We start from the raw sequence: 25,503 nt of genomic DNA, 5'->3' as shown, positions 1-25,503 counted from the left end.
GTCATTGTTGGGGTTTTGATGGTTCAGTGAGCGTTGTTGGCCAATCAATTTTTTTCTTACTAGGGCCATTCTTTGCCTTAATCACTGAATGGACATTGCCTCAGACAAACAGCTTAAAAAGCCCAAGGTCTCCCACTGCATCCAGGATATCTCTAGTCATCCTGATGTATATCTTGCCATCGGACCCAGATAGTTCCAGAGGAGAAAGTGAGGCTGGTGACTTTGCAAAGCCCTCCCTCACTTAAACCCAATTCACTTGCAAGTCATGGCATCACTTTCTTGATTTCCTAACATCATGGTCTTCTTTGAGAAGGAAGGACAAATAATAACAATCACCTGCAACTACAAAGTATGTCAAGTGAGATAATGTATGTAAAACACTCTCTGAATAAGATCTCTTATTCAGGGAGCTCTCTCCAATCACCAGCCCTTATTCTAACACAGTCTGATCTGCTGGGGACTAGAATAAAGTCATCAGCAATAAGAAAGAGACCAGACTCTTTTTCCAAAGAGGAAAGGCCAAGAGTTTCCATGGTCATTTGCAATTCAAGCCAAACTATGTGTTTTGGTTGTTCTGACTTGAGCTCCAAAGGTCATAGACTTTTTCTTCCCTGTCACACATTTCTTCTTAGTTAAAGAACTGTTGAAAGAACTTCCTAAGGAATGTTTCAGGGACAAACATCTTACCAAAGGGAAGGAAGGCAAGCCATTTGGCTCATCTTCCACTGCCATGTCTAGTTCATGCATCTAGAATGTCTGAAGCAGGAGAGAAACCTTGCAAAATATCCATAATTCACATTCCTAGTTAACTAGTGTTCATTTCTAATACTCTACATATGGGACTGGAATAGTGCCATTGATTTTTTTTGCTTTTTGGAGGGGGGAAGGCAGGGCAACTGGGGTTAAGTGACTTGCCCAAAGTCACATGGCTAGTAAGTATCAAGTGTCTGAGTTCAAATTTGAACTCAGGTCCTCCTGACTCCAGGGCTGGTGCTCTATTCACTGCACCACTTAGCCGCCCCCGTGCCATTGATTTTTAGGAACTAGGATTCACTAACTGGACATGACAGATCTGGATAAGGCAAAAATGTCCTCCCTGGACCCTTACTGGCCTGCTTATACAGTTGTTTGCCAAAAATAAAATAGAAGCTTTGTCTGTGTTGGTATAGCCTCCAGAAAACTGGAGCAAAAAAAAAAAATACCCTTTAGAAGCTTTCTCATTGCTAAACTAGTCAGCCCCAGGCTTTTACTAAACCTTTTTCGAAACATTTTCTTGAATAGTTGTTGGCAACACTGAGGCCAAACCTGAGACTCTTTTGTTCTATTCCACGAGTTAGGGGCTAAAGCCAGCACCTTCCTTGGGCTGAGGCAATATACCCACAACTACTTACATTCCATTAGAATGTAAACTCCCTGAGGCCAAGCAATGTTCATTTGATTTTATTTTGTGTATCCCCAGTGATTGTCCTGTGACTAGCATATAAGAGGCACTTGAATCGACTTGAATTGCATGACCCTAGGTTTTTCAGGGCCTATTCCATGCCTCCTTAAACTTGAATCTGAGAGCTCCAGTCTTGGAAAAGAAAGGGATATGGTAGCCATCTGTGACATATGTTCCTGAGAACTATATTAGTGTTGACCTATCATCTCCACCCATCACAGCAGAAAAATGTCTTTATAGACCCACTATGTTTATAAGGTTGGAAGCATTTTTTCTTAATAACACTGTTTCCCTGGACTTTCTGCCCAGTGAATGCATGTTGACTTAGGCAGCACAGATAGGGTAGAGAGGTTTGGGGTCATGGGATATGAAACCCAGGCCAATGGGCCACAATGACTTTAAAATGCTAAGGGAGCCCAGCTAAGACTAGAGGTTATGGCTGGAACCCAAAGCAACGGGGAACGGAAAGAATGTTGGGTTTGGAATCAGAAGACCTGGGCTGGAGTACTGGCGCTGCCATTTATTAGCTGTATAACCTCCAAAAGATAAGTCACTTCTCTTTATTTCCTCATCTCTAAAACAATGGGGCTGGAGTAGGTGATTTTGAAACCATTTCACTTCTACCATTCTATGATCAACTTGATGTATGTAGTGCCTTCAAGCCTGCTGAATGCTTTCATGTTCACAGCCAGTCTGTGAAGGAGACCCTATGAATATTACCATTCTCATTTTATACATAAGGACATAGCTAGTATGTATCCAGGTTGGAACCCAGCCCCAGCTGTCCTGATTCCAAGGACAGCACTCTTTCTTCTACATCTAGAGAAGGCTGAGATTCATTTAATTAGAGTGGTCGAGTAGCCCTTCTCAGGAGAATTGTCAGTTGCAACTGTATGAAGTGACCACGATCACCCATCATTGTAGCTCCCTTTGATCATTTGGCAGATTAAAAAGGAAGCAGGGCAGAGATCTTCCAAAGGATTCTCCCTGTAGATGATCATTGGCTGTGCTCCAGTATTCACATGATAAGGGAGGGTGAACTGTGCAAGCTGAAGGAAGAGAATGAAGAAAGGGCTGGGTGTTATCTCTGTTGTCCAACACCAGATGTCAGAGCACCATACAACCTTGTTTTCTAACGCCCCTCACTTGTTCTAATTACTGTCTGTGTCCCACTAATGAAATTAAAGAGTCAAATGTCTTACTCTCTGCTGTTGTGTATGTGTGTCTAAGAGCTCTCTCAACGGTGGCTTAGAGACCAAGCACCTCTGGGGAGCTGCAGTAATGTAACCTTGAACAAAAAGTAGCATCATGCTGCAGTGGGAAGGACACTGGCCTGGGCATTGGAAGACATGGGACTCAATCCTGGCTCTGCCACTTAACTGTCTCGTTTTTAGCAAGGTGTTAATACGTCTCCCTGGGACTCAGCTTCCTTATTTTGAAAAATAGAAAAGTTAGACTAGGAGCTCTGAGGTCCCTCCCAGCTCTAAATCTATGACATTAAGTGAGAAGAACAGCTGGAGAAACTAAGCAAAGTATCCAGAATGAATAAAATCTGTAGCAGAGACATCAAATACCGCCTTATATGGCCATCACTAACCCCCTCCCCCACTTCTGCTTCTAGAGAGAACATATTCTGAAGGTACAAGTGCACCCATTTATCAAGCATCCATGTACCAGGCCTGTGGCACTGTGGCATGGGAGGCACTGCCAAGCTGAAAGGCAAAAGACAATCCCTGCTCACAAGACACTCAGGTCTAACGAGGAGGCAAGATGCAAAGAAACTGGAGATAATCAGCCGAGGGAAGGCACTAGTATTAAGAGAGATGAGGAAAGGCTTCCTTGCTCGACAAGACCCCTTCATGACCAGCATAATGCAACTGCAAGAGGTCTGGCTGGCATGAGGATGGCATCCCTGGAGGCCTGGGTGCTGTCTGAGGTGCCACACTTTGGGAAGGACATTAATAAGCTGGAGTGATGACCAAGATCAGAAGAGCCTCAAGTCTGCCCCATATGTGGAGCACAAAGGAAGCAGAGATGCTTATACTGCAGAAGACTGCAGGTGGGAGGTTGGGAGAGTGGAACAGAATAGTTGTCTTCAAGCACCAAAAGAGGGCAATTAGGTGGCAGAAGGATGCCAGGATGGCTTAGCTGGTGGAGCATTAGACTTTTAATCACTGGGTAACTAGGTGGGACAGTGGATAGAGTACTGGGCCTAGAGTCAGGAAGACTCCTCTTAGTGAGCTCAAATCTGGCCTCAAACACTTACTAGCTGTGACTCAGGGCATGTCACAGAACCTGGTTTGCCTGTTTCTTCATCTGTAAATAAGCTGGAGAAGGAAATGGCAATCCACTCTAGTATTTGCCAAGAAAATACCAAGTGGAGTCACAAAGTTAGATATGATTGAACAGTGACCCAGATCAGAAGAACCTCAAGTCCATCCATCTGAAGATCAATAAAAGAGCTGGAGATGCTTATGCTGGAGAAGACTTGGGGTGGGGAGGACCCAAAGGGGGCTAACTTGGGGCAGAAGAATTCATTTCATTCTTATTGTCCCTAGAAGTCAGAACTACAGGCATCAATGTTAGGAAAATCATGTTCATAACAATTAGAACTAACCCAAAGTGGAATGGACTGGGCAGGGGGGTTGCTCTCATTTCAAAGTCTCCAGACTGGCTAGATGGCCACTTATCTTATATGATCAACCAAGGCTGTATATTCAAAGTGTTCTGCAAGCCTTAAAATGCCAAATAAATGTCAGCTAACAATTGGAAAGACTGGCTAACATTATTATGATGTACTAGGAACTTGAGGGGTATGGGTTGGACTAAATGGTCACTGAAATCTCTCCCAATTCAGAAAAACTGATTTTTGTCCCATAGTCATGGATCACAATAAACTATTGTTCAATAATAATAAGTAATGATTTTTACTGTTTACCAATTACTACTAACAATAATTTAATAATAAATTCTATGTGGAGATCTAGTCTACAGATGACTTCCAGGACTGTGTCCTAACAAGCTGGGCTCACCAGCCAAGGTTTAGGCATCGGAAGTCTAGGAAAGCCCAGATTCTGCTTCCTTGGCTTACTCTCAAACCTCATGGACATGGGCAGCCTTGCTGTGCAGCCTTGGACAAGTCTTACCTTTCTGGGTCTCAATTTTCTTATTTATAAGATGATGGGACTTGGCCTAATTCGATCAATCAGTATTTATTAATTGTGTACTGTGTGTCAGGCACTGTGCTAAGCACTGGAACTACAAAGAGAGGCAAAAACCTGCTCTCGAGGAACTTATAGTCTAACAAGGGAGATAACATGCAAACAAATGAATGCAAAGCAAGGTATAGGCCAGATAAATAGGAGATAAAATTAACGGGGAAGGCATGGAATTAAGAAGGGTTGCAGAAGGCTTCTTGTAGGTGGGATTTTAGTAGGCACTTGAAGGAAGCCAGGGAGGCCAGTTGTGGGAGTGGAAGAGGGAGAGCATTCCAGCCATGGGGGACAGCCAGAGAAATGAACACTCATTCCTGTAGAATCTTAGGAGTCTACAAAATGCTTTCCCCACGATAGCCTTAGGAGATAGTGGTATGATGACTTCCATCCCCACTTAGATGAAGGAACCGGGCTCAGAGTTGAAGGGGCATGCCCTGGTCTCCCATCTCCCACTGTGTGCTGCAGCTTTGCCAATCCCCAGTTTTATTGCTTCCCTACATGCTCCTCAACATCTTTGCCCCAATCCATCGTGGTCACAAAAGCAGCTTGACATTCCAAGTGCCCAGCACAAACAGGATCTGTGGCCAGGAAGACCACATTCAGCTCTGTTTCCCAGTCACTAAAGCCTCCTTCTGCCTGGAGAGCGAATAAATGTATCTTTCAATCCAGACAGTGCCTCTTCTTAGGCCCAACAATACCTCGGCGGCAGGCAGGCGGGTTGGCTGTTGCCCTGAACTCTTCCTTAATCACTTGATTTGTTTGGAAGGCCAGTGTGGCTCCCCCAAGAGCTGCATGCTAAGTGCTCCCACAATCTCAATTAACCCTCTACCTGCCAACATGTTCTCAGTAGGCATCAAACAAAGGAATAGATCTATTTGGAACTCTGAATCTTGACTATAAGAGATAGGTTGTGCAGGACTTACTTTGATAGTTTTCCACCTTCAGGATACCAGCTCTACCCATCAGTAGATCAATCAACATGCAAATTTAGCAAGTACCTACTATATACCAGGCACTATATGCTAAGTACTGAGAGATACAAAGAAAGGCTTTGAAGGGGCACAACCTAATGGGAAGACAACCTGGGAACAAGACATATTCAGGGTAAACTAGAGATATTCTCAGGGAAGGCAGCATTAAAGGGCACTGGGAAAAGCTTCCTGTAGAAGATGGAATTTTAGCCAGGGCTTGAAAGCCAGGAGGCAGAGACAAGGAGGGAGGGCATTCCAGTTGTGGGGCCCATCTGGTGAAAATGTGAGGAACTAGAAGATGGGAGTGGGGCAGGTGGGTGGGGCAGTGAGTGGAGCGCCGGCCCTGGAGTCAGGAGGACCCGAGTTCAAATTCGACTTCAGACACTTAACACAAAAACTAGATGTGTGACCTTGGGCAAGTCACTTAACCTCAATTGTCCCTCCAAAAAGGAAAAAAAAAGATGGGAGTGTGTGCTAAGAACAGTAAGGAAGACAGTTTCACTGGATCCTGAAGTAAAAAAAAAAAACTGTCAAGGGAGACTGGACTTCACAAGTCATGAAAGGCTTTAAAAGCCAAACCAATGATTTTCTATTTGTTCCTGGAGATGGTGGGGAATTGCTGGAGTTTCCTGAGTAGGGAGGTGACATGATCAGGCGTGCACTTTAGGAAAATCAGTTTGGCAGCTGAGTGAAGAATGAACTGGAATGGGGAGAGACTAGAGGCAGGAATTCTGAGGCATCTCACGTCCATGCAGAGAACTTTCTGACAACTACAGCTCTCTAAGAATGGGTGGGTGCCTTGGGAGGTAGTGGGTCAACCATTCACTATTAAAGCACAGTAAACAAAGGCTGGAATTGTCCAGGATTTCCTCAAGTGGACTCCTGCTCACATGGAGATCAGAGCAGATGTGCCCTGAGATCTTCAGATTTTCATTGGAGTTCACTGTCCATACCTCCCTCACCCAAATGGCAGCTGTCTTTTGGGGAGTTCTCTTGCATTGAGAGAAGCAAACAACTGTTTGAACATAGAATAGACACAACATAGAATGCATGAACAGGTATAAAATAGTACAGATAGAAAAGTGGGGCTTAAGGTAGTACAAAATAGAAAGGTAGCCTGGGGCCAGAGTGTTAAGGATATTAAATGCAGATGTTGACAGACTATGGATCTGAAGTGTTGTATATGCAATCTAATGCAATGACATTGGTTTTGCTCAACTTATTTTTGAAAAAAAACTTGCAAGAGAAAACTCACCAGGCTTATATGTCAAGCTGAGGTTCTTATCCTAGTGGTAATAGGGAGCTATAGACACTTCCTGAGTGGAGTCACATGATCAAATGTGCTTTAGGGTGATTACTTTGGCAGCCTGGTGGAAAATGGATCAGAGAAGGGGGCGATGGGAATTCTAGATATCTAATCACAAGAGGAAACAGTGGCTATTGCTGTACTTGGGAGTCATGCAGACTGACCCCTATTTGAATCCTACGGCAAACACATTTGTTGTTCATCCTTTGTTCTTGAAGAGGACCAGTGACATCTCAGGCATGATTGACTTTTGAGTGAATTGGCTTTGAGTAAGGCAAAGAAAAGTTGTACGCCTTAACTCCTCTAGTCATTGGAGTCCCCGTGGGAAGACAATGGTCAAGATGACTGGTAATGGCGCAGGATGCAGTGGGTGACCTTGGCCTCTCTAAATTAGTCTTTTTCCATCTCAGTCTGTCTGAGGTCATGCTCACTCAATGACTAAGGGCTTGGTAAGAAGTGAGATAAAAGATGGCTCAATTTACCACCAAAGCTATCAATATGCGAAGGGAAGAAACCCAGAGTTTCCTGCCAGAACAGAAAATAATTGCTATTTACAATCATTCTAGGCCATCAGTCCCTAAACAATGGGCCACAGAGACTTGACTGGGCCTATTATTGGCCATTAAATGAAAGCCAGAATGATTTGTGTTTAAAAGCATAGTCAAGTAGTTCCATCTACAACACAATGGGCCATTTAAAAAGTGTTTTTCAGAGTTATATTTCAAGAAATCAAAAATGAAGACTGAGCAGGACAAAAGAAAATTATCCCAGATTTTTTGGGGGGGGGAAATAAAGCAGAAAGTAGAGGGGGGATTGTGGAGGATGGTGGTTGGGCCCCTAGAGGGCAGTTGCTACTACTACTCTCAGATAACATGACTGTAATGGAAATGGGAATTTAAAGATCTTCCCTGTCCTTTAATAGGCCTAAGGGAATTTGAAGATCTTCTCTGCCCCTTAATAGGGTGAATTTAATCACATGGAACCTATGGTGGGAGGAATTTGCTGAACGGGTGGAGCAGAGCCCAGAGGAAACTGGGAAGTCAGAGCAGCTAGCACTGGTGGGAAAGAGAGGATGCAGGCAAGCAGACAGCTAGGCTTGTGAGTGTTTGTGAAAAGGCTAAAGGATGGTGTGGCTCCCTGCTGTGTTGTTGCTATGATGGATTCAGTTTTCTGGTGTTGGGATTTGGCTTTCTGATGTCTGAATGTTTTGCTTCTGTCTTCTATACGGAGAGTCTGTTATATTTTGTGATTCAGACTTCTGCCAGCATATTCATAGTTACCATTGGTGCTGTGAATATTGCCTTGGTGATACAATGGGAAAGACAATTAATATGAAAACTGCTCCGGAGACCCTGGCTGGCTCCTTCCCACAACTACACAAACACACGGCAGTAGCCTTAAACTCAAATCATAAGAGTAAGGAGGCACACACATAAGAAATATATGACAAGCTTTAATTCATAATCACCTGCTCTGGAAGTCTTTTCTCTCTGCAATCTCTGGAACCCTTGTCTCATTCTTGAAGACAGAAGCACTTGAAGACAATGACATCATGAGCTTGTTATCTTGACTTATGTGAACTGGATTTGAGTACGGCAGAGCTGTGCAAAATCCTAACACATTTACTTTCTCTGTTGTACAGTCAAGTAATTTCATTTCTCTGATCGACTCTCCTTATGAAGAGGTAGTATTATTGTTTAGTGTCTAGCACACTAAACTTGGAATTCAGGAAGATCTGGGTTCAAATCCAACCTTTGGCATTTATGAGCTATATGACCTTTAGCAAATTATTCAATCTCCCTTGTTCACTAACTCACTGGAACCACCCCACCCCCCATCACACATATTCACCACTGCTGGGCAAAGCTTGAAATGGAAAGAAGAGGGGTTTCATAGTCACCTTCAAAATAATCAGAAAAATTCACAAGAATTCTCATTTCTGGAGCATCCTAGTTATACGAGGTCTTCATGTTTATGAGGAAATGACGTGTGGTACAATGGAGAGTATCGCAGGCTTTGGCATCAGAGGAGCCGGTTCATATCCCTGCCTGTCTGTTGATGACAAATCATTTTGGGTAAATCATTTAGCCTCTCTGAGGTTCAGATTCTTTACTTGTAAAACAAAGTGGCTGAACCTTATGGTCTTGAAGTTCTGTTCCAGTTCTAGTTGTGATCCTAAGAGCCTTAATGGCTCAAAGAACTTTCTACTTGTTACACACACACACACATACAAACACACACACACACACACGCACAAAGAAGCAGGCTGGACACAAAGAGCATGTTCTTTTACAATTATTTTAATAACCAGGTTTACAGTAACAGTCACTTGGATGAACTTTTCTTCAGCTAAACTCAAAATACTGTTTTCTTTATGGTTCAAACCAAACAGCTCTTCCACACGGGAGCTGCTTCATAGCAACTACAGACCACAGGAAGGCTCATTGTCCTCTCTTTCACGTTCACCAGATACAAGAACTTGACACCCACAAACCATACGTCAATAGAAGGAGTTTAAGGGGAAAGGAGGAAATATACAATAAATGTTGGCTGCCCACAACAGCCAGTGAGTATATCTGGGAATCCAGCTTGGGTCTTCCCATGAAGAAAGCTTAGACAACCCTTGGCAGTAAAGTGAAGTTGGAAACTCAACCTGCCGGGCATGTTATTTCTGGGCTACAACAGTCCAGCCTCACAGTAAAATCAAAGAAAATGTACCTGTGAGGTAGAAAGATGGAGAGAGCATCCATTTGCTCACTTAAAAACACTACCATCTTCTTACTTCAACTGAATCTATAGTGGTGGGAAAGGTCACAATTTCATTAGCACCTGCTCCCACCCACCACTCCAGGAAAAGCTGACTGGAATCTAGAACCAGAGGTGACTGGAACAAGAATGAAAGCAGGGCTGTTCCAGAAGCCACAGGATCAGAGATCATAGGGCTCAGGGTAAGGGAGGGATGGGAGATGGCAAACTTTGGCTGAAGAGGCCATCTGAGAGCCCTGCCTCAAGGAGAAGTAGGCTTAAAGAGAGAGAGGACGAGGGTGTGTTATACGTCATCATGAAAAGTCTGGCAAAACCTTTGGAGCCCAGAACTTTAATCTCTACAGGTTATGCTGTGAGTCATTTCCTTCTTCTACATTTTACTGACCACCTAAAGGAGAAGCCTGATGAATTTTTTTTGGACAGTAGGGTATTACTTGATGTCATTTTCTTTCCTGCTACTGTTCAATAAGAAACCCAGCCATTTAAAAATAAGACATAAGACTCTAAAATCCAAGTAATCAATTCTGTAGGAGCCAAACTCAGCAAGGTGCTGGAGATTTATTTTTCGCCTAGAATTGCTGGGTCTCGCAAGATGTTACCAAAGTGAACAAAGATGAGATCTTCCTTTCAATCTTTTGGTCTGCCCCCCCCCCCAAGATAATCTCTACAGATTTTAGGCTTAATCTGCATGTGCAAATTGAAAGGTCTGGATCAATATCTTCATGTCAGAATCTTTTAATAACAAGGCGGGCATGGTTGAGGTGGGTGGACAACCATGAGAAAAGAAAGATAATATGGAGGGCTTGCTTGGGCCATAAGTGGGTTGACCTCTTCAAGAAGAGGCAGAAAGGCTAGAGATTTTCATTTCTGTAATGCTGGCGCTATCTTGTGGCCATAGCTTGGGATTACAAAGAAGCAGCAAAGTATTTATTCTCAGCACACTCACCGTAAGTTCAAAGGGCCAAAGGTCTATATCTGGGACCAGTGACCCCAACTGACATAAGCCTTGTTCTATCCCTCCCCTCACCCAAGGATGAAACAAATCTAAAATGCTACTTTCTCTTAGCCTTAACATCTAGAATGGATTCAAAACAGAGGAAAAGAAGGAACAATAATATGCCAAACAACCATTCAAGGCAGTGGTCACTAAAGGATTGGCCCTCAGAGACACGAATGTGTCTTCACTGATAAGGTGCCTGTCCAGGGTTGGTGCACAGATTTAATTTCATTTCTCTCTTAGGGAACTGGGTTCTCTCAACTCTCAACAACTGGGTTTTCGGTCTTCATTCATTCTACTTTCTCAAAGTCCTTGTAAGAGATGAGGTTATCACACTAAATGATTTTAAAAGAAATTTCAATTCATTAAATTCTCCCTAGTCACTTTCAGTCTGTTTTTGTTTTTTTTTCCCCATCTCTGGCCTGATTCACAATACAGACCAGCAGCAGGTATACTTGGTTTGATGGCCCTGATATTTCTTCAGGCAAAAATGGGCTAGGGACACTGAGCAGAAGGGGGAAATGGAAATACACCACCATCCTCCGTCCCCAAAGGAACAAGATGGAGTGTTGAGGGGACCCTAAAAAACATTGGGAGCCCTCTTCTCTGCTCATCTAGGGTTTGTCTACTCAACTAATTGCCTTCCTCAGGTCATAAACCTGAAAATGAAAAACATGTTATTAGTGGAAAAGCCTCAGAATCTCCTGGTTCAGGAAAACTACGCCCATGTTCTCTATTCCTGCTCACAGGTATGCCAGAGAGAGTCTGGGCCTGCAATACACATTGCAAGAAAATGATCAGCAGTAGACAATCAAAGCTTGAACTCAGAAGACAAAAGAAGGTATATGCAAGACTCCACTTTGTCTAACTCTACCTCACTAGCAAACTCTTGCCCTATGATGATTAAGCCCTATGGCTTAAGCACTCCAAGGGATCTTAGATTATCTAGTCCAACACTCACATTTTGCTAAGGTGGAAAATAAGGCCTATCCTTTCCTGACCTTTACAAGTCCTCATAAACACAACAGGTTTACTTCTCAATGAAGGATAAAATGGATCAGTTACAAATGAAAAAGAAAATGTCAGTGAAAAAGTCTTCTCTGACTTCTTCCCTTCTCCCATGCCCATCCCTGGATCCACAGGAGATGAGGTTCCTTACTGTTAACGAAAATTTCAAGGGATACTTAGAAAAATGCTTGCCAAAAAAAAAACCCCAAAACATTCTTCCATCCAATCTGAAGCTGTAAGAGCACCAAGAAACTAAGAAAATCAACTTCCCAGGCCCACTTGGCTGGGCTTCCCCCAGGAGGCTTGATAGAACCTTTGCTTTGGCCACATCCAACACAAGAACCTGATTTTATGTATTAAAATGTCCTTGGGATTCTCTCCTCGTCAATATGCAAGAATGAACCACCATCCAGTGGGCAGTTAAAGAGCCACTTCTTGTAGGGTACCACTGCCATCTTGAGGATCTATGCCCTGCCTCCCTGGGTCACCTCTCACCAGTCACCTGGCCAAAAAAAATGTGGCTGAGGACACCGGCAGGAAGGGAGAAAATGGAAGCACCTTTCTCTCCTCAGGCCAGAGAGGAAGGAGCTAGACCAGTGAAGAGGCCTTGAAAATAACTGAGCAAGAGACCAAAGAATGGGGCGACCAAGCAGGTGGAAAGAAGTGATTGCCTTTCGTTTTTTAATAAAATGTACAAAGTAACACAAGTCAGATTAATAGGCAATGTAACAAAGGCTACGTGACAGAAATTGCTTGCCTTCTCTGGAGGCCCCGTGGTACCGTGATGTGAGGAGGTGACGACGGTGGCCGGCCCGACTGGCTTCATTGGAAACACAAGTACTCAACACAATACACAACATTCCCTTTTCCTTCCCCTGGCCCACCCACCTCCCGCACTCAGCCCACCCACTGCCCCTCTGCCAGGGCTCCCACCACCCTTCCACCCCAAGCGGCCTGTTTCCCTTTCGTTCTATCTTTTTGGTTCCCTGAACTCCCAGCTTTGTCTATCCCCCGTCTTATAACTCAGCAGTACACAAGCGCGCAACACGTATGTAGGTTACAGACTCTTAACTTAGTGACTCATCTTACTGCATGCATGTGGAAGAGGAAAAAAACTCTCAAGGTTAGGCAAAAAAAGGAAAACAAAAATGAAGCAATACTCTTAAAGCTAGGCAAGCGAGTAGCACTGGGAGAAAAAAAAATAAGGCTTGAAGGCTTATTGATTCTTCAGATTGGAACTGTTTGGATTCACTTTCTTTCTTAAATACCAATGTACCATTTTGGCTTTGAAAAATCTTCTCTCGTTTCTCATCCTCTTTGGGGCTACTTAACTCAGAGACGTTATATTAGAACGGCCTCCTGGGGGCGCCACGATGCGCTTGCTGGCAGAGCGGACGCCTTCATCCACCTGCGTACCTGCAGTTGCAAATAAGAAAGTGACTAATGTCAAGGGCTGAAGACACTGAGTGGCTTCCCAATTCTTGCCTGCCATTTTCCAAAAATACATATCCTTCCCTTTGTTCCTGACCTTCTCACTGCCTCTCCCAATTACCCCCATGCTCCATTTCTAAGCTACTCTTTCTCTCCCTATTTTTCTCTCTATTTTCTCCCTTTCACTTTTTTGTCTGGTTTGTTTTGAAGCAGTAGGGGTTAAGTAACTCGCCCAGGCTCACACTGCTACTAAGTGTCTGAGGCCACATTTGAACTCAGTTCCTTTTGATTCCAGGGCTTAGGGCTTTATCCACTGGGCCACCTAGCTGCCCCTCCAACTCACTGTCTCTTTTTTCCATTTCCTACTCTGCCCCCAAACTAGGTGAGAATATGTAATTAAGTTTGGTATGGTTTTTATTTAGGTATCAAAAATATTTCCGTATTTGTCATGCTATTATAATAACTGGCACTCTTAAGGTTTTCAAAGTGCTATATTCTTCATAATCCTGTAAGCAAAGTACTATTACTATCTTCATTTTAGATGAGATGACAGATAAGCAAAATAAGTGACTCACACAGGGTCATAGCAAGTGTGTGGGGCTGGATTTGAACTCTCGTCCTCTTTGACTCCAAGTAGAATGTTCTTACCCACTGCACCACCCAGCTGCCCCAAACTGAGTAAGTCTGTATTTCCCTGCTGTTCATTTTATAAAGTAGGAGGGTAGTAGAAATCATACACTGGAAAGAACCCTGGACAGAGGGGCAAAGAGAGCCCAGGTTGGAAAGTTCATTTTACTACCAAACATGTCATCTCTTGGGATCTCAGTTCCTGCATTTGTAAAATGTAAAATTTAAAGCTGTAAATTGTAAAATTCTAAATTTAAAAATTTAAATTTTAAAAAAACATTTAAATGTAAATTATAAAATAAGATGAGTTAAACCAGAGGACTACTGTTTCCCACAACTCCTCAGGTCCAGCACTCCTTGGTGACTTAGGACACTTTCTTGTCCCCAGAAACTATTCCCTTAAGAAAGAGAACCAGCAGGGGTGGCCAGGTGGCTCAGGGAGTAAGAGCACCGGCTCCAGTGTCGTGATGACCTGGGGATCGAATCTGAGCTCAGATATTCAGCACCACACCCAGAAATAACTGGCTGTGTAACCTTGAGCAAGTTACTTAACCCCGATTGCTTAAAAAAAAGAGAGAACCAGCAAACTAGATACCTTTCTGTTTCTTAAGACAATCATCCAGCATTAGGGCCTATTACTCAAATTTTCCAGGGCATTCATTGTTATTAACATAGGTTATTATTTTCTTTTCTTTTTTTTTTTTTTTTTTGCTTTTTGGAGGGCAATTAGGGTTAAGTGACTTGCCCAAGGTCACACAGACACAGGTTATTATTGTTGCTTTGTTTGATTTTTCAGTTTTCAGCCTTATACTTTCCACCAAAATCCAGGCACAGAAGTCCAGCCTTACCTGACAGGCTAAATCCTGACTGATGAAGATTTCTCACTGGGGGAGTCTGGCGAGTGGGCGATCCCCTGGTGGAGCCTGCAGGGGTGCCTCCTTTGGGAGTGGTGGTCAGATCAAACACTGGCCCATCATACATGCCCCTCGGCACAGCGTGCATTTCAGCCATCTGCCACCCGGGGAACAAATGTCATTAATTCAAATCAACAAGCAATAATTACTGAGTCCCTTTTGTGTAAGGTGTTATACAAAAATGAAAAGTGCTTAAACTCAAGCTCACAATCCTCTTAGATGTAAGAATGAAGACCGGAAGTCAGCAAGCCTGGGCTCGGAGCCAGCGTCTGGCACACTGGGCCCTAGCTCTGGTTCTATCACAGTGGCCACTGCTTTCATCTACTCCCTGGGGCCTCATGCAGGCAGAGCAGGGAACTCACTGGTGGTCCTTCTTTGGCAAAGCCAAACAGTGTAGCAATACCTAGTCTAACGACACATAGGCACCAAGAGTCACCAAGCACAGATTGTCCCAACATTTCCCCATTGACACCAAGGACACGTGATTACAATAATGACTCAAGCAAGTGAGTTATAACATGGAGATATCTTGATCTTCTTTCCCTTCTGCTCTATTTAACTTCTAGGGATGTTCCAATCATGGTGAATAAAGGGATGTCCACCAACCAATCCGATAAGCCTTTCTAAAGTGCCTACATCGTGCCAGATACTGTGTTAAGCCTGGGGAAGATACCAAATTAAAAACGAAAAATCACTTCTGTCCTTAAAAAGCCTACAATTTATAGGACCATATGTCGTGCCTAAACTTGCAAAAACTAGGCTTATTTGGGTCATAAGACCACAAGGCTAAGCTCCTTCTCCTAAGGGACATCTCTCAGCCAGAGACATGGTGTCCTAATATTTCACAATTCTTCTCAGTACCCCAGTGAGAAAAAAGGCAAAACATCAGCCCTTGCCCCAAGCCCTTCAACTCCCCCATCATTGACTTCTACTATATTTGGATTCAGTCTCCTTCTTACCTTTCTCCGAGCTTTAATGCGCTTATAGACAAAGTCAGAGAAAGGGCTACAGGGGATGAAGCGCCCAGTCCCCTGGGTCACATGAAGATTGCCATCCTCCAGCATGATCTTGCCCTGGCAAATGACCACTAGGGGTGCCCCTCGCAGCTCCATCCCTTCAAAGATGTTGTACTCTGCAGCCTGTAACAGAAGAGAAAATGTCACAAGGGATAGATGAGAAGTAAAGCAGGATCTTTGTGGACATTGTGATCTAAGTCCCCTACCTGTCTCTGGCATCATAAGGGACTAAGACACCATGAATAAAAGACAAAAGGAAAGTCCAGAATGCCCCCAACTCCTTCCAGAGGATGGACTGCTATATAGTTGTCATTTTCTCTAACGAAGTAAATGGTCTTCATAGCAAGAAGACCACACAGCCATAGTTAACAGAGAAACTCTGGAGAAGTGAGAAAATGGCTAAAGAATCCTTGATCTCAATGAGTTTAAGTCACCAAGTGTGGAAGAACTATATTCCAGAAAACTGAAAAAAAAAACTTGCTGGGACACTGATTTCTGGGGGGGGGGGGAATGTGGAGAACACAAAAGGTATTGAAGAACTAGAGAATGGGGAAATATTCTGATTTTCTAAGAAGGTAGATTCTTCAGAGTGTAGGTTATGGAGCTTGATTTTACAAGTGCAAAGATTTTTCCAGAAAACAAAGGGATGGGTATTTTGTGAGCTTTTGGACAGGACAGTAGGGGTCACAATGAACAAACACAGGTTCATGAAAAATAAATCCTACCAGACCAACCTCACTCTTTTTTTTGATAAAATCACCACATTGATATAACAAGGTAATGCCACAAACATAAGATATATAAAATTCAACCAAGGGATTTGCTCAATTTTCTCATAATATCCTTGTAGACAAGATGGAATGGTAAAGATAACAGTTATAAAAATAACAGACTCAATGACTAGAAGCAAAGAAGGGTGACTAATGGATTAAAGTCTATCTAGAATCAAAACTGCTAAGTAAAGGGCCAAAGGGCTCTGTCCTTGGTCCTGCTGTGTCTGACGTTTTTATCAGTGAATTGGATAAAGGCATATGTGGCATGCTCATCAAATGTGGAAATGATTGGATATACCTGCCCATAAAGCTGGGGAAAAAAGCCAATATAGCAGATGACAGAAACAAGATCCAATAAAAAAAATCAACTGGCTAACACAAAATTCTACACCTGGGTTAAAAAAGATCAGTAGTATAAACACAAAATGAGGTAGCTGTGTCTTTGCCGTAGTTCATTTAAAAAGGACTGGAGGCAGTTAATAATGGTTAATAAGAACGGTTAATAAACTGCAAAGCCAATGTGAGTCAAAAGTTTGGTTTGGTATGTGCATACACACACACACACATACCCACACACACAACACAACATATGCATGCAGGAATAAAGGAGGAGACACAATGAGCATACACAGAAGGGTGCCTATGGGGGGGGGGGACTATTATAGAAACTATAAATAGAAACCATGTCATATAAGGATTATTTGGAAGGAGTAGGAATGTTTAGCTTAGAAGAGATCACTAGGGAAATTAGGAGATCTGTCTTCAAGTATTTAAACAGTTCTCAAGTATACCCCAAAAGACGGAATTAAGAGAACTAGGTATAAGTTTCAAAGGCAGGTTTTGTCTCAACAGAAGGAAAAACTTTCTAATAATCAGAGATATCTTTAGAACCATAGTCATCCACCCTGGCAGGTAGTGAGAAGGCCTTCAGAGGAGGTCTTCAAGAAGAGGCTGGATGGATGACCACCTCCTGGGAACAGCGCAGAAGGGATCCTCTCTCAAGCCTACATTAAACGAGATGTCCTCTGAGGATGCTTTCAACTTTTAAGATGTTAGGATTTGGAGGCTCAATTTCAGAATTAATCTTCTAACAGAACTGGACAACAACAGAATGGGCTGCCTCATTATGGAGACAGAGAAATTCAAGTAGCAGCTACACAAACATCTGGCAGAGATTTTGCAGTAGTGCTTCCTACACTGGAATGAGAAGGTGAGTTTGGTTGGTGTTGTCTGGTTGTTTTGGTTATGTGTGACTCTTTATGACTCCATTTGGAGTCTTCTTGGAAAAGATATTGGAGTGGTTTGCCATTTCCCTCTCAAGCTCATTTTATAGAAGAGAAAATGGAGGCAAACAGGGTTAAGTGACTTGCCCAGGGTCACACAGTTAGCTAGTGTCTGGGGCCAGATTTGAACTCAGCAAGATGAGCCTTCCTGACTCCAGGCCAGGCACTCTGTGCACTGCAGCCCTGGCTGCCCCAGACTATATGAGGTAGCACAGTATGGTGGAAATGACAGGGGATTTGGAGTCAGGGAGATGGGTTCAGATCCTAGCTCTGCCACTTACTGCCTGTGACCCTGGGCAAATCTTAACCTTTCTGGACTTCTCTGTAAAATGAGGGTGGGGACTGGATCTCTAAGATCTCTTCTATCTCTAAATCTATGGGCCTATAATCCTCAGAAGTTCCTTCTAATGAAAAGTTAGATTAAAAAGAAAGGGTCCATTATAGTGATGTAATGGACTTCAGTTATTATTCTTCGTATGTGAAATTCTTCCCAAATAAATTCTTACAGAGGAAGAAAGCTCTATACATAAATCTTGGGAAAGTCACTTAACATCCCTGGGTCTCATTTTTTTCCAGCTCTAAAATCTAAATAACCTCTAAGATCTCCTTCTACCTTTAAACCCCATGACCCACCCCCGTTCCCACCAATTCCTTCCCCAGCACAACAAGCCTTACCGATTGATGGTTCTTGGCTGAAACAATCTTCACAGCATCTGGATCCCAAATGACCAGGTCACTGTCAGAACCCACAGATATTCTCCCCTTCCGAGGGTACAAGTTGAAGATCTTGGAGGCATTGGTACTTGTCACGGCTACAAATTGGTTTTCATCCATTTTCCCAGTGGCCTGTTCAGGTGCAAATGGTCATTTGTCAATGCATAGCCGCCTCACCCAGTCAAGTTAGGACATGGTGACATGGGTTAAGTGCTTTCTAACTACAGCCATGGAACTTCAACATGGTAAGCCTCAGGATTCACTGGGGAATAACCAGTGGATAATGGAAGACTGTACATGATTATGATCATTTCTCAAGGAAGGCAACCTACCCATTGAATTTAAGAGTCTTGGACTGGGTATCTTTAAGTTATCAGTCACTAGACAGTGACTATTTGGTGTAATAATGGATAGGTCAATGGTCCCCAACCCCAACTTTTCAACCACTCAAATCCATCAACAAACATTTATTAAGCACCTACTATGTGCCAGGAACTATGTTAGGTTCTAGGGATAAAAAGACAAAGAATGAAACAATCTGTATTTTCAAGAAGCATGCATTATATATACCAGTATCACCACTATTATTCAATACAGTACTAGAAATGTTAGTTTTAGCAATAAGAGAAGAGAAAGAAATCAAAGGAATTAGAATAAGGAATGAGGAAACAAAGCTATCATTCTTTGCAGATGATATAATGGCATACTTAAAGAACCTTAGATAATCAACTAAAAAACTACTTGAAATAATTAGCAACTTTAGCAAAGTTGCAAGATATAAGATAAACCCATATAAATCATCAGCATTTCCTTATATGACTGACAGGAGGCTTTATGGGATCCTAAGGGTAACTGGGAGCCAATGCAGTTTATTGAGCAGGGAAACGATATGGTCAGAAGAGTACTTTAGGAGTATCACAGAGCGAACAATCATCTCACAGAATAAACAAAATTAACCTGCCTTAATATAACATTTTAAAGAAAAGGGTGAGAGAGTGTGCAGTAGGAAATCAAACAAGCAACGTTCCACAAATTATCCAAATTGGTGTCTAGTCTCTTTTCAGTCAATAAACATTTATTAAGCTCTCCACAACTAGAAAGGTGTTTTCTCACAGGCCATCCTCATGACAGAGTGGATAAAACCACAAGACTCAATGTCAGGAAAATCTGAGCTCAAATCCTGCCTCTGACCCTTACTAGCTAGCAGTGTGACTGTGAGCACGTCTCTGATCCTCAGTTTCCTCGTCTGTCAAATACAGATGCTAATGCTTGTAGAATGTACAGCAGGGTAACGGAGGCTCAAATGAGCACTTTTTAAAGAACCTCAGAAGTTCTAGAAAAGCACTTTGCAAAACCTAAAGCATTTAAAAATGTTACTGATAGTGATAATGATGGTGGAGGCCAATGTTTAGACTAGAGCCAGAGGGGCTCAATTTCAGCAGGTCTGGGGCCTTCCAGAAGTGCTTCCTGCACTTGGGGCACTGTCTCACAGCACACTGTAGGTCCTTAATAAATGTTTAGTAACTGAGGACAGTGTTAAGAAGGATCCACCAGACTATTTATGCTTAGGGCCAGAAAACCCTCATCACTTTTCTGTCTTTTTCTCCAGTGCTTAGCAAAGCTACCTGATAATAATGAATTGTGGTCGTACAGTCACATCTGACTCTATGTTACCCCATGGACCACAGCACCCTAATGCTGTCCACGGGGTTTTCTTGGCAAAGATACCAGAATGGTTTGCCATTTCCTGCTCCAGTGAATTAAGGCAAACAAAAGTTAAGTGACTTGCCCAGGGTCACAAAGCTACTTTCTGTCTGAGACTGGATTTGAATTCAGGTCTTCCTGACTTTAGTCACGGTGCTCTATCCATTGAGTCATCTAGTTGCCTACTGCTTTCTTAACTCATTCATCCTATCCTAAATTCTAGTTCTTTTTTTTTGCTTTTTGGAGGGCAACTGGGGTTAGGTGACTTGCCCAAGGTCACACGGCTAGTTTTTGTGTTAAGTGTCTGAGGCCACATTTGAACTCAGGTCCTCCTGACTCCAGGGCCAGTGCTCTATTCACTGCATCACCTAGCATCCCCTGAATTCCGATCCTTAAACCTCATCCTGCGTTCAAGAGGAGGGGCCAAGCTGCCCTTTCCCGTTTCTTACCACAGCCTTATCCCAGATGACAGACATGCGTTCCTCCACCCCATTTGTGCCCTCGGGTATGGCAGTGAAATTGTCCTTCCCAATCGCCTTCTGAGCCGTGCTGAACGTGCAGTGGGCGCTCCCAGCAAGATGCAGGTCCCCGCTGGTGGGAGAGAGAAAAGCTTCAGGTCAGGGAAAGACGGTAGCAAAGTCCTCCAGACGGCCTGCTAGCTAGGAGAGATGCCCTTTCATAGACAGAGAAGTACCAAGGAAGAAGCTAAGGGCCCTGTTTCAGGCCCTCCACTTCTCCACACTTCACTGTTTATGTGACTTCACAGCAAGTCACCCAATCTCCCTGGGACAGCAATAATAATGATGTCTAACATTTATACAGCACCAATGTGCCAGGAACGGTACAGAGCATTTTATAAACACGATAATTATGATGATAATAATATCTAAGATTTATATAGCGCTTCCTATGTGCCAGGCATTGTGCTAATAAGCACCTTGTAATAATGGTGATGGGAACAACTATTACAGTACAAATAGCTAACATTTCTATAGCTCTTACTATGTGTACCAGGCATTCTCTAAGCACTTTACAATCATTATTTCATTTGACCCTTACAACACCCCTGGGGGACGAGTGTTGTCAGTATACTGATTTTCCAGATGAAGAAACTGAGGCAAACAGAGGTTAAGTGACTTGTCCAGGGACACCTGGCTAGTGTATGTCTGAGGCAGCATTTGAACTCGGGTCTTCTTAATTTGCACATATCAAGCATTCCACTCACCCTCCACCTAGCTGCTAGAAATCCCCAGAGCCTCCGTGTTTGAGAAGAACGGATGGTGTGAGTGGGGAGGCAGTCACCCACCCGTTCCACGTCTGTGTCTGACAGCTACCAGTGCGAACACACCGTTCAATGACTCTCCTGTGTTCATTCTTTTTTCTGTTGTTGTTTTTTGTTGCCCCCCGGGGTTCATTCTTGTGACACACTGACTGTAACCGCTCAGAACCCTACCTTATTATACCTTCTTGTGTCATGTGAACAGGCTCCTTATTTGAATCAATGAACCAGGGTTCCAATTCAATCCACTCTTCATTCAGTCCATTTCTGGGGTTCCAATGTGCTAAAAGCCCATTTAAATTCTTTTACAATTGAATTTCTGACTCTCAAAAACTCAAGAGGAAACATATTTCATTTCATTGCTATTGTTTCTGTTCACGACAATATCTTTCTAATGAGGAATTTTTTAAAAGACCAAAAATATTTGTGCTACCTAATTATGGAGGCTAGCCTGTTACATGGCAGTCCAAGGAATAAGTCATCTCAGGGGCGTTGAGTCCAGGACACAAATTCTAACTACAAGAAAATGTGAGGACTAGACACATTATCATGAACAGAGAACTCAAACACCTCAGAGATTAAGATTCAAATACATCTATGACATTGTAGAGAGGGTATAGGACAAAGTTCCATCCCCATTCATCCCAGTGATGGCGCTAAGCTGTGTGGCCTTTAATGTGTAAAATCCCTTCTCTGGGCCTCAGGTTAGTTTCCATATGTCTAAGCTAAACTAGTCCACTATAAAATAAAATGAAGCGGGGGTGGCCAGGTGGCGCAGTGAGTAAGAGAGCTGGCCCTAGCCTCGGGAGACCTGGGATCGGTTCTGGGCTCAGATACTTAACACCCACACAAAATAATCGGCCGTGTAACCTTGAGCAAGTTACTTAACCCCAATTGCTTAGGGGCGGTCAGGTGGCGCAGTGAGTAAGAGTGCCGGCCCCAGTGTCGAGAGACCTGGGATCGGTTCCAGCCTCAGACACTCGGCACCCACACAAAAATAACTGGCTGTGTAGCCTTGAGCAAGTTACTTAACCTGATTGCTTTGAAAAAAAAATTAAAAAATAAAAATAAAAATAAAATGAAGGGCTCAAAACGGCTGACTTGTAAGGACCATTCTGGATCCAACATTCCGCTGTGGGAAAACAAGAGTATAGCAGAGTATAAACAACACTTAATCTACAGGTAGAGAACAGGGTGTAAATCCCATCTCTGATGTTACTGCCTGTATGATCTTGGGCAAGTCCCTTAAACCTCCAGGGACCTCAGTTTCCTCACCTGTAAAATGAAAGAGGTTAATTAAATCTGGGATGGGAGGCTTGCATTAACGCACTTGCCACCAGGAGGCAGCAGTGAAGAACTCTAGTAACCGATGTGGCCACTAAAAATGACCAGAGATAGCAGTTTAATATTGGTGGTGATCCCTTACACTTATGACACTTTTCATTTAAATATAGGCCATACTCCTAAAACTAGATCTCTTTACAAGGAAAAATATTAGAGATATATATAAAGAGATATATATATATATAATAGAAATATATATATTAGAGATAATTACATAAAATTAGGGTATTTTAAAGAATATTTATAGTGAAAGATTTCTGATTTTAACCTTTCTTTCACATAAAGATGCTTTATATTTCTTTTTATTATCACCACTCTCTTAATCTTTTTCACTTCCATCCTCATTCTCTTAGAAAGGGAATAGAGAGTTGACATAATATAGTAGATAGGGAACTAGACTTGAAGCCAAGACCTGGGTTCAAGTCCTAACACTAACAAATATTAGCTGTCTGACCTGGGCACATTCACTTAAACCTCTCAATCCTCTTCAGACTGTAAGTTGAAGAGAAGGTGCTGACTCCCATTGGTAAGGGGAGTTTCCTTGCACAGGAATTTCCTATACCAATTAAATCAAAGGTCCAGTATAAATCCACGTGAGTTAATCCCTATGATATATTTTTAAAAAACACTTAGCAAGCATCTGACACATAGGAGGTATTAAATAAATGCTTATTCCCTTCTCCTTTTCCTTTATCAAAAGTGCAGTGTAGTAGAATGGGAAGAACGTAGGTCTTAGAAGTCTGAAGTTGTTCAGTTCTGTCCAACTCTGTGATCCCATTTGGGGTTTTCTTGGCAAAGATACTAGAGTGGCTCGCCATTCCCTACTCCAGTTCATTTTACAGATTAGGAAACTAAGGCAAACAGGGTTAAGTGACTTGCCCAGGTTCACACAGTCAGTAAGTGTCCAAGGCCAGATTTGAGGCCAGGAAGATGAGTCTTCTTGCCAGCACTCTATTCACTACAAAGACCAGTTCTCCGAGTCCTTATCATAGTGTCTGACATCTTTAGTAAGCACTTAGTAAATGTTACATTTATTTATCTATCTAAAAAAGTAGTTATAAAGATCTGAATATATCATCAGCCACTGCCAGGGCTTTGGAAGCCTGGTGCCAAGTGTGGAACTCTTTATACAGTAGGTAATCAACACATGCTTAATGATATTGATGAGAAAAGCACTTTGCCATGTACAGAAAGACGCTAGGCAAGTGGAAGGCAGGAAGGTGGCATGGGGGGGAAAGATGGATCTGGAGGCAGGAAGATCTGAGTGCAAAGCCCACCGCAGACATGTCCTTAGCTGGGTGACCCTGGGCAAGTCACTTAGCCTCTGCCTGGTATCCGTGTAAAATGGGTATAATAATAGCACCTAAAGGGTAGCTTTGGATAGAGAGCCTAGCCTAAAGTTACCAAGACTCGTCTTCAAACAACTCAGTGACAATAAAAAGCGCCTACCTTCCAGGGCTGCTCTGAAGATCAAATGAGATAATATTTGTAAAGAACTTTACAAACTTCAATTTGTTGCTGCCCTTCAGTTGTGTCTGACTCTTTGTGACCCCATTTGGCATTTTCTTGGCAAAGATACCAGAGTGGTTTACCATTTCCTTCTCCTGATCATTTTACAGATAAGGAAACTGAAGCAAACTGAGTGACTTGCCCAGGTTCACACAGCTAGTAAATGTCTGAGGCTGGATTTGAACTCAGGCCTTCCTGATCCCAGGCCTGGCGCTTTGTCTACTGCTCCACCTTGCTGCCTCTATAAACCTTATGGTGATAATTTTAAGAGACAGCATAGTATAGTGGATAGAGTCAGCAAGACTGGGTTCACGTCTTGCCTCTAACACATATTAGCTACATGACGCTGGGCCAATCACTTAATACCCCAGGCAACTCTCTGGGATTTATGAATTGCAGATGAGTGATGAATTGGTACTGGTGGAGAGTCACCACATGAGGAGTCCCCCATGCCAATGAAAACAGATGTTTGGATTCTCCCGTCCACTCCCCCGGCCCCAGTGAGATACAGGCTCTTTAAAGTCGCGCACCAGAAGAGAAGGCCGTCACTAGGGGGTGAGAGCTAGCCGAGGACAAGCTGGCACTGGGCACAAGATCTGCTCTGTGAGTCTTTACAAACCCTCCAGCAGGATCTCATTCTTCTTCCGGCACAGTGGATGTCAGCATGGATGGGAAACATGAGAAAGGCCAGCGCTGGGCCTCCGAAGAATTTTTAGAATCCACAGCCTGCAGTGTCTGCACACGATCTGCCTGACACATCCCATTGTTCCCCAGCAGCCGGGTCTGCCCCAGCATGCCTCTGCCATGTGGCACCTTGCAGCTTGCTCAGAAGGTTTCTCTGCTGCCAGCTGCCCCACTGGGGAGGAGAATCCACCCTACCCACCTCCCGACGCCACTCTTTGGCAAGGAGGCTTAAGCTTTTTCCACTAGTGACCCCCTTTTGCATTTTCACATTTCTGCAGCATTGTTGGCATGTGCACTTGAAGCGCTACCCTACAGGGCATCTAGGTGAACCAGCAGATACAGTACTGGACTTGGGAGTTAGGGAGAACTAAGTTCAAATCCTACCTGAGACACCTTCTGTGTGACCCTGGGAAAATCACTTAACCTGCATCCCAAGATACTTCTAAAGAATAAGATAATGGATAAAGTATGTCTACACACACACACACACACACACACACACACACACACACACACACACA

At 43.2% G+C, this 25,503-nt stretch overlaps 1 protein-coding gene across 1 annotated transcript in view; it reads right to left on the bottom strand.

Annotated features, from left to right (window-relative positions):
• Positions 1 to 9,217: 9,217 nt before the first annotated feature.
• Positions 9,218 to 25,503, bottom strand: part of DPYSL3 (dihydropyrimidinase like 3) — an 83,829-nt gene continuing 67,543 nt past the window's right edge. The window contains exons 10-14 of the mRNA XM_069102655.1: positions 20,616 to 20,757; positions 18,424 to 18,594; positions 15,636 to 15,815; positions 14,611 to 14,773; positions 9,218 to 13,120 (exon numbers count right to left, since the gene is read on the bottom strand). Coding sequence (XP_068958756.1) covers positions 13,032 to 13,120; positions 14,611 to 14,773; positions 15,636 to 15,815; positions 18,424 to 18,594; positions 20,616 to 20,757 — 745 coding nt within the window. The 3' untranslated portion in view covers positions 9,218 to 13,031. The remainder of the gene's footprint in view (positions 13,121 to 14,610; positions 14,774 to 15,635; positions 15,816 to 18,423; positions 18,595 to 20,615; positions 20,758 to 25,503) is intronic.

The sequence above is a fragment of the Petaurus breviceps genome, unplaced genomic scaffold (genome assembly GCF_028583685.1).
Source record: "Petaurus breviceps papuanus isolate PSGF00001 unplaced genomic scaffold, PetGlider_PUasm1.0 551, whole genome shotgun sequence".
NCBI lineage: Eukaryota > Metazoa > Chordata > Mammalia > Diprotodontia > Petauridae > Petaurus > Petaurus breviceps.
Note: the sequence above shows the minus strand (reverse complement) of the source record. Positions and strands in the feature narration are given on the sequence as shown.